This window comes from Osmerus eperlanus, chromosome 15 (genome assembly GCF_963692335.1).
Source record: "Osmerus eperlanus chromosome 15, fOsmEpe2.1, whole genome shotgun sequence".
NCBI lineage: Eukaryota > Metazoa > Chordata > Actinopteri > Osmeriformes > Osmeridae > Osmerus > Osmerus eperlanus.
In genome coordinates this window covers 9,093,447-9,107,811 of record NC_085032.1, presented here as the reverse complement: position 1 = coordinate 9,107,811, position 14,365 = coordinate 9,093,447, and the positions used below count along the sequence as shown (strand labels likewise).

The 14,365-nt window shown below is 46.5% G+C and overlaps 2 protein-coding genes across 3 annotated transcripts in view; both read left to right on the top strand.

Annotated features, from left to right (window-relative positions):
• Positions 1 to 275: 275 nt before the first annotated feature.
• ncapg2 (non-SMC condensin II complex, subunit G2) lies at positions 276 to 10,841 on the top strand. 2 transcript variants are annotated; one of them, XM_062480222.1, is made up of 27 exons: positions 276 to 318; positions 586 to 739; positions 834 to 1,016; positions 1,207 to 1,321; positions 1,509 to 1,666; positions 1,899 to 2,033; positions 2,196 to 2,290; positions 2,642 to 2,798; positions 2,886 to 2,978; positions 3,073 to 3,198; positions 3,381 to 3,560; positions 4,130 to 4,282; positions 4,514 to 4,736; positions 5,116 to 5,213; positions 5,535 to 5,708; positions 5,852 to 5,922; positions 6,008 to 6,161; positions 6,381 to 6,554; positions 6,747 to 6,863; positions 7,037 to 7,177; positions 7,988 to 8,087; positions 8,483 to 8,697; positions 8,995 to 9,138; positions 9,475 to 9,578; positions 9,851 to 9,951; positions 10,171 to 10,273; positions 10,438 to 10,841. In XM_062480222.1, the coding sequence occupies exons 2-27, from the start codon at positions 662 to 664 to the stop codon at positions 10,487 to 10,489; spliced, it is 3,444 nt and encodes a 1,147-aa protein (XP_062336206.1). In that variant the 5' UTR covers positions 276 to 318; positions 586 to 661; the 3' UTR covers positions 10,490 to 10,841. The 2 variants fall into 2 exon arrangements, with proteins under 2 accessions (XP_062336206.1, XP_062336205.1); XM_062480221.1 differs by lacking the exon at positions 276 to 318 and having other exon boundaries at positions 344 to 739.
• A 211-nt stretch (positions 10,842 to 11,052) lies between these two features.
• ptprn2 (protein tyrosine phosphatase receptor type N2) overlaps positions 11,053 to 14,365 on the top strand; it is a 94,736-nt gene continuing 91,423 nt past the window's right edge. The window contains exon 1 of the mRNA XM_062479084.1: positions 11,053 to 11,350. Coding sequence (XP_062335068.1) covers positions 11,266 to 11,350 — 85 coding nt within the window. The 5' untranslated portion in view covers positions 11,053 to 11,265. The remainder of the gene's footprint in view (positions 11,351 to 14,365) is intronic.

The window sequence follows — 14,365 nt, the reverse complement described above, 5'->3', positions numbered from 1 at the left end:
CTGCTCCATTTGTGAACCCCGAGATAAAGCAGGGAGTCAGGTGGCTGAGCGGTGAGGGAATCGGGCTAGTAATCCGAAGGTTGCCAGTTCGATTCCCGGTCATGCAAACTGACGTTGTGTCCTTGGGCAAGGCACTTCACCCTACTTGCCTCGGGGGAATGTCACTGTACTTACTGTAAGTCGCTCTGGATAAGAGCGTCTGCTAAATGACTAAATGTAAATGTAAAGCACTTTGGTGCCATCTAGTGCGCTTGTCAAGCTTTACTTGCTGTGACGTCATTACGTAGGGACGTAAAATCAAATTTTGGCGCTTACTGGGTGAGTGGTGCCTGGCATAACAGCTATGCTTTCAACATTACAAATTCATATTTACAAGTTAATAATACATCATTATACTCATTTTAAGCGGTAAAACCCTAGGGGAGACTTTGGTTTATAAATATGTTAGAAACTGATTGAAAACATAAACAAGCCAGGTTAAATTAGCTTTTGTCAGCTGTGTTGACAACTCTGTTGTTAGCCCGCGCTATCTCAGCTGTACTGTACACTGAAAATTCGCCTTCTATCTCTGATTGTGTTTTGTAGTTTCATCCAGGTTCAACAACAATAATTGCAGAACATCGGATTTCCCAATAGGAAAACTGCCTACTTCAATTAAAACATGTCTAAACGAGAGGCATTTTTCGATTCGGTCTGCAAAGAAAATGTGGATGACTTTCTCAAGTTCACCAAACTTCATGTAAGTAGAGCTAGTTCATTTCCGAGCTCTCATTGGTTTTGAGTTTGGTCTACGTTCGAATTGATTGACATTCCCGAACATGCCCATCTGTTAGAATGATGCTACGGAACCCTTCGACCTCGATGAGGTGGTTCAAGAAGTGTCAAAGAAACAGCGAGAAGCTCTGTGGAACAGACTGGCCACACTGCTGCGTGGAGCGATGGAAGATTTCCCCCCGGATCGCTGGAACGCAGAGGACAGGGATGATGCCATGGAAGTGGAGGTCCCCCCAGATTTGGTCAGTTCTATTGTCGGGTATGCGTTATGTAGAACACAGCATGATTGGAAGGTACCTGCATCGTAACGTGCACACGGTGCCGTTCAGGCATGATAATATAGTTTCTAACTAGGATAGTGAAGCGTATCACAATTAAACTCAAAATGCTATTCAGTAGAGTTGTGAACATTTTCACTCGTGTTCATTCCAGGAACACACTATGGAGGTCCTAGGTGGGGTGACACTGGTGGTCATGGCCTCTGTGGCCGTCATACAGGACGGAGACGCATACAACTCCCTCCTGCAGTGTGCCACCATACTAAACGGTAGGTGCCTGCTTCAGTTCTGTGTAGAGGACATGGGAGCGTACATACATGCGTGTTGTCCTGTCAGTCATAACAGAGAACGTTTCGGTTTTGTTTTTCACATCATGAATATCATGAATATCTGGCGTGTCCCATCGCTCTGGTTTTCTCACACAACTCCCCTGCTTCCTCTCTCTCGTGGCCCCAGGCCTCCTGACCTCCTTGCCGGCGTCCCAGGTGCCCCTGCAGCAGGCGGTCTTCCGTTTGTGCGAGGCCTGGTGGAAGAAAGGCCTCCTGGGGAAGGAGGAGCTGGGGCGCACCGCCTTCCTGATGTGCCTGGAGAAGAGCTTCATGCTCAAGAAACCAGTAAGTACTCGCCTGTTAGCAACATCTGCTTGTTTTCTATTTTAAAATGTGTTTTAAGGTGTGACATATGGAACAATGGCACATGACATTTTCCACAAATTCACAAAAAAGTCTCTATGGACTGAACAGTGTTTTTGCTTAAAGGTTGTTATCTTGTGCTTTTGAAAACAAAAGGGCAACATCGTGTTCAACATGTTCAATGTGTGTGTTTATCTGGTCATCGTGTTTCCAGGGCGCTGAGATCCAGAGGATGTGGGCCCTTCATGAGGTGCTGCTCAGTGTCCACTTCCAATCTGAGGACAGCGAGGACATGATGGACCTGCTCCTCCGCTGTTTTCTTAGTGGCAATCACATCAAACACGACGACGTAAGTGTGTGTGTGTGTGCATGTACAGGTGTTTAATCAAAATACAGCAAGGGTGACTCTAATTCTTGGCAGTCGTGATAAAGATGGTTTCTTTGTCGTGTGTTTGTGTGTGTGTGTGTGTGCTGCGCGCAGGACTGACTAACCGCTCTCCATGCCTAACAGGGAAAGCGTCTCATGGTGTTCCTCTTTGGCCGGAATGTCAGCTTCATTAGGATGATCCACGGAACCATCAAGAACCAGCTCCAGTTCTTTACCAAGTAAGACTTTATGTCCACCTTAAATCATATATACATCTACAACCAACAACCTCCTCAGCTCAATCCATACCCGTGCAGAAAACTGGTGTTTGTGATGCAGGATTTATATACGATGAAACACAAGTACAGTGGATCCACATAGCTACAGTACTGTGACTGGTGTCATCGACAAAAACCTCGTTTGTGCATTGGTGGAATTAGGGGTTGTGGTGGTCATTAAAATTTCCTTTCTTTTTAGGCTTTTCTCAAACCATAACTTTGGCTAAGACTACCTTTTACTGTCAACGTCTCAGGAGTGGATGTGATGAAAGCTTGTCTGCTGATAGATGAGCTCTGTATGTCCTACCTCAGGACCCTGACAGACCACATAGCCGAGATCTACTTCAGGGCGTGGAAGAAGGCGTCAGGGGAGGCTCTGGAGGAGATGGAGACCGCCTGCATCCAGGACTTCATGCAGCACGCCATCCTGCTACACAGGAACACACCTGTCCACCCCAGAGTTCGCCAGGTAGAGGACCTGGTTTCCGCCTCAGTTCAGAATACCTTAAATCTTATCTTGGTGTTGCTGTTAATTCTTCCTATCCTCTCTGACTAGATACTGAGCTACTTTCACAAGAGGAAGGGACATCACAACCTGGATGAGATGCTCCACAGACTCTACAAACCCATTCTCTGGAGAGCTCTGACTGTACGTACTTGTGTATTCTCTGTCACACACACGTACACACACTCTCACGGTATCTGATCTCGCCAGTGACAGAATTCCTGCCTTATCTGTGCAGGCTGCTAACTCAGAGGTGAGGGCCAACGCTACTCTGCTCTTCACTGAGGCCTTCCCTGTCCATGACCCCAGTCAGAGCAGCGAGAAGATGGATGAGACCGTTCAGAAACAACTGGATGCTCTGGTGGTGCGTGGCAGCCTTATTTAGATTAATATCACATGGTTCTTGGCTTGATGTATTCTGGTTTTGGCTTCAGTAAACTGTGAAGTAATGTTGAATTGGAAATGTAGAAAAGTCCCATTCCATGAATACAGTAAAAAAACAAAAATGAATGGCCTCTAAACGTGTGTGTGTGTGTGTGTCTACAGTGTCTGCTGGAGGACCCCCAGCCCATGGTGCGCTCCACAGCAACCCTGGGGGTGTGTAAGATCCTGGCCAAGTGCTGGGAGGTCATCCCCCCCACCATCATCACTGACTTCCTGAAGAAGCTGGTGGTGGAGCTGGCCTCGGACTGCAGCTCCCCAGACGTCCGCTGCTCTGTCTTCAAGGTGCCACGCCTACCGAGGAACGCCTTCACCCCCCTCTCAAAGCCTTCACACCCCTCTGAAGGCCTTCACACCCCTCTGAACCATCCAGTAGACCTGGAGTCGACACTGGCCATAGACAGAGCTGTCGAATTGCATAATTCTTTTTAAATGTATTTTATTATTAATGAAACTAGTGCATTGCCTGTTGGTGGGGCATGTGTGTATTTCTCATGAGAGCAATGGCTTAGTGCAGCTCAACATGGCCGCAAATGAGTTAACATTTAAATGTCGCAAAGCGCTCATCCAAACAACTTGACACGCGTCACTGCACGTCCTTGGGTCTTGAGCAATACACTTGCCAAATGTCCTATTCCTACAGTGCCCGCTTCTCCAAACACACACACAGAGACACACGGAATTCCTTCATTAATAGTTAATTGTGAACATGCGACCCCAACCATGTCTGACTCATTGTAGTCAAATGAGGTGTCTTTAAACAATTAGAAGTAATTTCATGAGCTAATGCTCCAGTGTCTTTATTGCCTGCCTGTGATGAATGAGGCTAACGAGGCAGGACCTCTGTGCTGCAGTGCCTGCCCATCGTCCTGGACAACAGCCTGAGCCACCCTCTGCTGGAACAGCTCCTTCCTGTCCTCAAGTACGGCCTCCACGACAGCTCCGATAAGGTCCGCGTGGCCTTCCTCGATATGCTGCTCAAGATCAAGGCTGTGCGAGCTGCCAAGGTCCGACCGTGTGTGTGTGTGTGTGTGTTTGCAAGGCCTTTGATTGTTTTGCTTCAAACCCCAACTGAAGGGGAAAAAAATGCCTGTCTTTTAACTTTTATTCCTAAATATCTACCGAAACATCAAAAACACAGTAAAAGACAGTCATCCCAGTTGTAGCTCTTCAGTGTTTTCCGTGGTTGTTAATGTGATTCTCCCACCACCTCGCCCGCCCCTCTCTCCCTGCTCCAGTTCTGGAAGGTGTGCTCCATGGAGCACCTGTTGGCCCGCCTGGCCGTCGACTCTCAGCCAATCTCCAAGAGGATTGTCAGCCTCCTTTTCAACTCCTTCTTCCCCGTCAACCAATCAGAAGAGGTGTGGTGCGAGCGCTGTGTCACCCTCATCCAGATGAACCCCAAGGCTGCCAGGAAGTTCTACCAGTACGCCCACTTATACACAGCCCCCACTAACATAGGTGAGAACACACACACACACAGCAATAATTAGTCTGATCTCTTGAGGCACATCTGTAACCTACAGGCTCCTTACAGTCAGCTGTTGTCCCATATTAGCACCAGGAGCCTGCCCTTGCACCCTGGGGCCCTATTGGGTGCAACCAGTGTCTGGTACTTAAACAGTTTTCATGGAAATGTCTGGTTCATGTTTAAGTTATATGGTCAGCCTACACACACAGTTACCTTCATAACACAGGTCCATATATACTGCACCTACCGTGCTTCTTTATCTCGAAAACATCTTCAAATCCTCAACGGGACCACACGCCGTCAAGCCAGTTTTGACTCGGGACACGTAGAACTCAAATGGAGAGCTTACGTTCTCCTGCTGTGTTCCAGCCAAGCTGATGCTGACCATCCGCCGCTGCCTGAACGCCTGCATCCAGAACACAGCAGAGCTGAACGAGACCCGCTCCAGCAACAAGGAGAACGCCAGCGTAAGATCCCCTTACTGGAGCCTGAAGGGGAGGTGCACACAGCCTCTCAACATGGCCCTGTCCATGCTTTTGATTGGACGTGCAGTGTTTTTCAATAAGTAAATGAAACGCAACAAAAATGCCATTGACTTGAGTGTAGCAGTGTACTCCAATGAAGTGAGTATTTTGTTGTTGCACTGGATTGCTACGTTTACAACAGTGTATTGCAGTGAAGAGAGTAATGCAGTTGCAGTGTATCAATAAGTATTACAGTCTATAACAGTGTATGGCAGTGAGGTGAGTGTACTGGAAGCCCAGCCAACACACAGTTGTTCTGAACAGGTTTTGGAGGACGTGCTGTCGGTGAGTGACACTGCGTCCATGGCCAGCCTGCTGGAGGTGGTGGTCATCCTCTGGAGAAGCATCCGGAAGGCTCTGGAGCATAACAAGGACGCCCTGCAGTACACCGTCTCCAAGTTCGGCGCTGTGATTCCCAAGTACTTCAACACCTTCCAGGTCAGAGACACGGAGACACTTGAGTCAAGTTTTTTGACCTGTGTTTCATCCACCTTTACTTCTGTGAAGGGCTGTTTCAACTGTTCAATCTTGGCCTGTCTCTATCTCCCCCCCCCCCCCATTTTTTCCGGTCTATTTTTCAGGAGGAGCGCTGCACAGTGCCTCTCATACTGCTGGCCTCCCTGCTGCCTCCAGCATCAGTCCCCACTTTCAGGTCAGCGTCTTCATCTTTTTCTCCACTCACTCGCACACACACCGACCGTGTTCTGGAGTGTTAACCCCCCGCTGTGCTGTCCCAGTGTGGGCGTGCTGTCCAGGCTGAGGAACATGGAGCCGGGGGCGCAGCAGAGCCAGTACAGCCAGGTGATAGACTGCCTCTGTAGCTGGGGCCAGGCCTCCGACACCCTGGAGCTCATCACACACTGGCTCACGGAGGCCCTGCCCAAGACAGCCGTGAGTACAGACGGAACACACACACATGCAGTGGATGCAGTACATACACACACACAAAGATTCTAGATACACTGCCGTTTGGGGTTAATTCTATTTTTGTCCCAAAATGAATCCACAGCACATATTTTCAAGTCAAATATTTCAAGCGATGTCACAGAGAGCTTCACATACGCCCTTTTCCACTGACACTAGACCTCTCCTCTCACTAAATCTCCACAGAGCAAGGGGAATGCCAGCCGCAAGGTGCGCATCACGGAGCCTGTGGAGGCCAAGCCAGACCTGGGGCTAAATTACCTGGAGTATTTGGTCGGACGCGCCGCGACAAGGGACAGCATCCTGCCCCTCGGGCAGGGCCCCCTGAAGCAGCTCCACAAGGCTCTGGGCGCCTGGAGGGTAAGCGCTAATTGCACAGTTAGCATGTTAGAATGGAATTGTTTTATATTTCTTAAAGTAGCATTACCATTTCACGGTTAGCATGAAAAGGGATTTATGTTGGTGTTATGTTGCTGTGTGGTGTTGGCAGTCTGTGTAAAGATGTGAAGAATCTGTGTAAACAATGTTTTGTTGTGATGTTCTTCTCCATAGTCTGTGTTGTACTCCCACCTGAGCTCCCCTGAGAGCGAGGCCAGTGTTCCCAGTGCTGAGACAGCTCTGAGGGCCTTCACCATGCACGGCCGTCTCAGCGTCCATCTGCAGCATGCAGTAAGGCCTTCTATTACCCCCTAACACACACACATTCATCATCCTTGTCTTTGTGGTAAAGGAAAACCAATACCCAACAGCAATATGTGTTCTAACAACACAAACATCGGGGTTGTTTTGGAGGTGGCTGCTTCCGTGTCTGGGACGTTGACCCACCGCTTCGTTCCCCCCAGGTCTCGGAGGGTCGCGACCTTCTGGCGTCCCTGGAGAACATGGCGGCGTGGGTGGCAGAACGGGTGTTGCCCTTCCTGGTCCGGCCCGGGGAGGCGGGGCCCGCCGAGGGGCAGCTGGAACTGGCCGGCCGGGTGGTGGAGGTAAGATCTATAGCGCTGGGATATAACACAAGGGCTGCTGCATGGATGGATGGATGGATAGACTGATGGATGGATAGACTGAAGTATAGAAGAATGCATGGATGACTAGATAGATGGACAGATGGATGGATAGCTGAGACTGATGGTGGGAGAAGCAGTAACAGGAATAGACGGATGGATTGACCCATTCACTTTCTCTGCGTCGATTCCCTCTTAACCTCTTAATCACACTTCATCACAGCAATGTCAGATACAAACAACAGTTCAAACAGAAACCACAGGTTGAGGTTCAGACTAAATATAAGTTGCATAAAAGCTCGGCTGAGGTGTGGTTCTCCGGTACATTAAGTTCTGCTGATCTCTGTGGTATTATGGAGTGATTGATTTCCCCCCCCCCCCCCCCCTTTCGGCTGTGTGACTCCTAGTTCTCAGCCAGTAAATCTAGTCTAGTTATAGATCATTCTGCTACCTCACCCCCGGCGCTCAGACCTCCATACCTACCTCCCACTGCTGCTGCGCTTATTCTCCATTTTTTCCCGAACACGCTTATTTCCTTATTTAGGCCATTACTCTCCAGCTTGTCACCCTTGCGGCAGCTTGGATCAGGTCTGGAAAATAAACCCTTCATTTATCTCCTCACCCCACACACCCACACCCACTGCTTCTAGTAACTCTCCCGCAAACCCTCGAAAGGTGGATACAGATCCTGAAAGTGACTTTTTTGTATATCGATCCTCTCTCAAAAGTAGCGTGGATGTAGCCTGTACTGAACAGACAGTAAATGTAGTCTGTCTCTCTGTGTGGACCCAGAGCTTCCTGACGGTGTGCAGAGACATGATTCGAGTGGGCCTGGGAGACGAAGAGTTCAAGGGTCACCTTCTCCACCTGTGCTCCCTGGTGCTGCTCTCTGGTGAGTTTCCTACCGATGACAAATGTATTTGAGGAAAAATAGGATACTGAAGGCAAATAAGGGTAGAGGTTCCAGATCAGTTGTGTAATATTTCAGTTGTATTCTACTTTTGGACCTCTGAAGTTGCATTACAGTAATGCACTTAGGATTTGTCATTACTAGAACCACCGGCAACAGGAGTTAGGTTGCTGAGTGGTTAGGGAATCGGGCTAGTAATCTGAAGGTTGCCAGTTTGATTCCCGGCCGTGCCAAATGACGTTGTGTCCTTGGGCAAGGCACTTCACCCTACTTGCCTTGGGGGAATGTCCCTGTACTTACTGTAAGTCGCTCTGGATAAGAGCGTCTGCTAAATGACTAAAATGTAAATGTCAACATTGTGTGTGTTGTGTCCTCAGAAAAGGGCTACCGTTGCGTTCCCTTGCTGGTGTCCGTGCTGACGGAGGTGGCAGAGAACTACGTCCCCCAGGATGCCCTGGGCCAGGAGGAGCAGGAAGTGGGGCAGCAGGATGGCCAGTCCCCGGTAATCCTGGGGGTGGTGGCCAACGTCTTCCAGAAGGTTCTGGAGGTGTTAGCTCGTCGGATGAGGAAGGAGCCAGAGGAGGGTCAGGAAGTGAGTCTAAACCAAAATACCACATCTGTTATTTATCTGTATTCAATTACTTGTCCTTAAATGTTTTCAACTGTCATATGTAGGGAATCTTCCTCATTCGAGTGTACAGTATTTCACACAACTTCAAATGGGGTTTATGCCCCAGCAGTCTTCATAGTAAACCGAATCCAAGCGTGGTATTTATAGTTGACCCACCAGTTCCCAGCCTGTTTACCTCAGAGACCCAGGTTAATGTCCTGCATCATGTAGGTTAATGGCACCCCCTTTATCCCCCCCCCCCCTTCTTCCCTGCCATAGCTGTGCCTGGCAGCTCTGCCCAGTCTGGGGGCGTTCCTGCAGGTGGTGACAGCCTGGGGAGGTGGGACCTCCAATCCCCTCAGCGGGGTGTTCTCCACCATCTCTGCCGCCGTGATCGTGGAGAGCAGACACATGCTACAGAAGGTAGGGGGGAGACGGAGGAGCTGACGCCAGCTCACTCGATGGAGATCCCATGCTAAACCTGGATATCCATTTAGATGCATTATTTTCATTTCTGCACGCGCATGGGGGACATAAGGGGAAAATAATATTATGAAATTCTACATCTGATAATTACGAATTGTACACCTGTGACAACTTAAGTGTAAAATGTAATTTAGATTTTGTCATTCCGTTTTATTTCCCGACATAAAAAGATGAATAAAAAGAAAACAATTGTCGTCACATGAGAACAGAGATCATCATGTATGACTATCTCTTCTCTCCATCTGTTCAATGATTTTAATGTCCTTTTCTTATATCTCTCATGCACAGGAGGTCACCAGACCAGAGTCAGTGGACAACCTCCCCCCCCTCTCCAGCACTCTGCTGACTGTTGTCCTCAAGTCCCCCCCTGTCACCAGGTAACCAGAAGGTTTCCGGGGCCTTCTCACGATACGGACCATAATGTTTACATGACAACATTGTGTGGTCAGTGTTAAAATGCAGGTGTTCCTAAAGGGATTCTTTTGATTTAAGCTTATTCTCTTATGTTTTGGGACTGCTTTGTGGGAATTCCCACCAACATATCTGCTTTCTGTTTATTTGTAACTGTTTTGACCTCTAACATGCTTATAGATCCCTACAGCTCGTGCAGCTTTAAAAATATAGATTGAATTTGGGTGATGTCTCTCAGGGCCTTCCTGTCGGAGGTCAAGTCGTCTGTGGACTCGGAGGCCATCGACTGTCTGACAGGATTGGCTGCTGTCCTTAACATCCTGGCTATTATCAGACAGGGTAAGTAACAGAGTTACAGTATCTGCTACTGGCAGATACTGGCTATGGTTTCCAATAAAAACTGGAGCTTAAACAGCTTTGGGAAATACTGTATTTATGTATAATGAAAATAACTTTAATAATACAATTTATTTTTATTATGGTCTTAAACCGCTAAATAAATATAATTATGTCCTGGACAATAGGAAAGTTGTAACTACCAGACTACTTTTCTCTCAGAGGGTAAGGCCAGAGGTGAGACGAAAGCTACGGCCGTGTCTGTCCAGCTGCAGCTGCAGAAACACTCGTCTGTCACAGCAGAGGAGGAGGGACACGCCCAGAGGTGAGGCACTGACACGCTTCTGGATCACACTGTGTGCTCTTTAAAACATGCTATGTTCACACGATAGTATTTGGTTATGGGAACATTCTCTTTTTGCTATTAGGATATAAAAATATTAAGTTATGGAAATGACTGACTTGTATAATTTTCTTCTGTTTTCCAAGGGTCATTTATGAATCTGCTATCAAATCTGTGAATGAGATTCTCATGGTATAATAATTCTTTAGCACCGAACTATAATCCAACTAATGTGTCAGGTCGTCCCTGCCTAAACATCTTGTCCACGGTCAGGAACATGGTGCCCCTTGCATGGTGGATTGTTTTTGTACCTGTATAACTACTACCATATTGTTGATTACCCCTTACAGATGTATGCCTTTTTATATGTTTCTGTTTTTTTCTCGGGAAATCAGAGTGACAGCTATTTTACCCAGCTCATGATATAACAGGGTAATTAGTTTTATCCTATTTATGTATGTATTATACTGTATATGTATTGTATCACTGTGTTTCAAGACAACTTGAGGTGTCATGCTTGCTGTGGAAAGCAAGTTAATAAAAATTTGCATTTGAGTCATGAAACGTGTTTTATATCAAATATTATTTAGATTTATACTCAAGTATTAGTTTACTGTACTTTATTCAATTCGAAATGTGTATCGTTGCTTGCTTTCCCACTTCTTATTAATGTATAGCCAACCATACAATATAGTCTTCCGTTCTGTTGCACGAGGAGCCCTGCACGCTCTGAGACACTGTTTGACGTCAGAAACTTAGGAGGGGCGCCTTTTGAAGGTTGCTGTTCATGGTGCTGAATACCGTCGCGAGCTGCGGGAAAGGAGCCGAACACAACATTGGTCAACGTCTGCACTCCATTCGCGCACTATTTCTTATCTAGGATAGTTTTTTATTTTTGTCTCAGCAGATACCGTTTGAGAACTGACAATGAACATGCAGTTTTAGCAAGGTGTGCGATGGATTAGTACAGCGTCATGGATTCGCCGTGTTCCATCATCCTTGCTGTTTTGGCTCTGTGCCTCTTCCATTCTACCACTATTTCCGCCAACAGGAAATATGGTAAGTTAACGTATTGTAAACTTTAATTGCAATGTATTTCTACGCTTTTGCAACGATTCAGTTTGTCAGAGACTTCACCTGCCCAGGTGTTAATTTTTTTTTTAAACAGTAGATTATACTTGAGAAGGTAACCGACCGTGGTTGAGTGGAACTGATTACAACTTTTTCTCAGTTGTGTCCTTACAAAATTATTTTTCGGCCAGACCGGTAGTCTAATGTTTGATTGAAGCAGAGCAAAATATGGTCCAATGTTTAGAACATGTATGATGACCAGATTCATCCTAAGCTTAGTCATGTCAGAGTAGTAAAAAATAAAATACAAGCACTTAAAAAATCACAGCAGTAGGCCTAATGTCCAGATTTATACCGCATACTTAGTTCGGATAGTTCTATAGTGTCCTCAATGTACAGTATTTCTTCATAGTTACTCAAAGTTATTTTGCAGTACATTGGACATTCAACAGACGCTGCACTGCCCTTAAAGCATTCTCAATGATATATGAATTAATTCTCTAAGTGGCAGATGTAGGTGCCATTATACTTTGATCGGCCATACTTGCCCTCTTTCGGACACTGCCAATGCCAAAAGTGTTAGACCCTATGGAAAGAAGCCATTGTGATTACATGTCCCCTTCAGATGGGTTTTGGTGCAGAGAAGGCCAACAGGGTTGGGACCAGATGGTAGAGCAGAACATAGAGTGTGTGAGTGTGACGGTTGCTTGTGTCAGAATGATAAGCAGGCATGTCATCATTGCCACCTATGATCCTGATTCGATTTCTGGTGTGTGGGGGAGTTATTCTGGCCCAGGAGCACTCATGGTGGAACCATCTGCGTGTTTTAAGATGCCAGTCTTACCATCTCTTTGTGTTTGTTCACGTCTCTATAGCACCTATTTTACTGTGTTTTATAATATCTGTCTCTATTTGTCATACAATTTTGCAATGTTGGGCATTGTCGTCAGCCAACAGTACTTCCAACCAAGTCTAAACATGGGTATTTAAAAAGCTCAATCAGTTGTGACTAGCAGGAAAATGAAAAATTTACTTGGACAAAGGGGTAATGTTGCATCTTATCAGAATTCAAATTAGTTGTTGTAAAAAATAGAGCTTGTTAATTCTGAGCTCATGCATTCATGAGTCAGAGCTTTTTCCTCTGAGAATCATAATCAGACGAGAATTCTTCCCGTCATTAAAATTCCTTTCTTTTGTTTTTCTTTCTGGGAGAGGTCCCCACTGACTCCTTGTGGTTGGGTGTCGGAGACGGGTTATTGTTTTTAATGAGTCCTGGTGTGCATTGTGCCATGTCGCTATAAAGCAACCCTGATTCAGTTTATAGAGAACTTGCCTTTCCCAGTAGTATTAGCAAAATATGGCCTTCAGTGCAGTAGGTCTGTGTGAGTGTCATCCTTAGTGTATGAGCATGTGTGTATTTGTGTCTGTGAGTGGGTGTGTGGGAGAAATGAGACGACGCGTCAAACAGGAGTAGGCGGAAAAGAGGTGATATCCGATCTATAAATACAGATTTCTTGAAGAGATGAGACGGAAGCAGACACATAGACTAAGAATGAGATGGTTTCAGGCCTACCCAGCGCCTCAGAGCTGGCTCTGTCAAACTCCTGTTTCATCAGTCAATCCAGCATAGGCGCTATCATATGGATCAAGGCTTCTAGTTTTGATCTCCCAACCCATCTTTTGCGCTGGGGCACGTGCTTTATGGACCCCGTTCTCTATCACTCTTGAGCTGAGCTAAAAATAGAAACGCCGCAAACGGCGTAAACACAAGGTACCTCTCCATGTATCACACGAGGATTCAGACGAGACTGAAATCGTCTCTCCTCACACGCACGTGCCTCACCGTGTCTCTGTTTGTGCCCCTCTATCAAAGCCATCTCCTAATACATCCAGACACGTTTGATTTGATTCATGGGGCCGGGCTCTATCTCCGCTCGCCACGGGCATCTGTCAACCCAGAGACCGACTTAAGTGAGTGGAGACATTAACTTTGAAAGACTTCTAAATCATTGTGGCAGATTGAAATGGGATTTGATGTGTGGACAGAGATGGCAAGATAAATTGTTTGCTCTAGAAGGCCCCAGGTATTCTTTTTATTCTTGGTTGAACCTTCTTTTAAACCAGGGCTGCCCTATGGCTGCTGCCTCGGCCAGCTTCAGCTGCTACATCTCTGTTGCCTGTGTGTTTTTATGGTTGTTCCCCTTGTTACGACACCTCCTCCTGTCACTCCCACAGGACCAATCCCCAATTGGCTCGTCCTTGTTTTTTCCTCCCCCGGTAAAGGTCATCGCTATAGGTTACACAGCTGTGTGTCAAAGCTTGTCATTTTAGACCCCAAAGCTATCTCTTTGAGAAGGATTCCAGTGTCAGTCATCAAACAACAGACAGTGCAACCTTCCTCTCTTGCCCTGTAACTAGGGCTTTGACATTGAGATAGGCCTTGATAGTAGACTGTGATCCTCTCCACTTGGGAACGGGTTCCTTGGCTCTAACTACCGTTCCTGGGCTCTAATCTCTGAAATACTGAACTGTGTACTTCTGATCCATCTGTTTCTACTTACAAAATGCATTATGTCGCTTTGGTTAAAAGTGTCTGCTAAATGAATAAACTGTAACTTACAGAACCTAAAATCTAGCTATAGTCTCTACAAAAGAAAGATAGATTTGTTGGGTACTCCTTCATATTTTAAGTAACATCTGCCTTGAATGAGCTATATATACATACTGTAGACACATGCACAAATACAGGATGATGAATGACATGAGCTGAAACATGGCTGTTATCCATCGGGTTATAATTCCTCCCATTACACGTGCCTGAAAATGGAAGGCAGAAGGGATCTTTGGTGCTGGTTGGCTAAATGATGATCGCCCAGCGTTTTGTGTGCCATTTGCAAAGCTTGTTTTCACATATTCATAATCTCGACAGCTGCTGCGTTCTGTTTGAGTGTAATTGATCTAACGTCGTGTCGAGATATTTTTTTCTGGTGCGCGTCTGTTCTG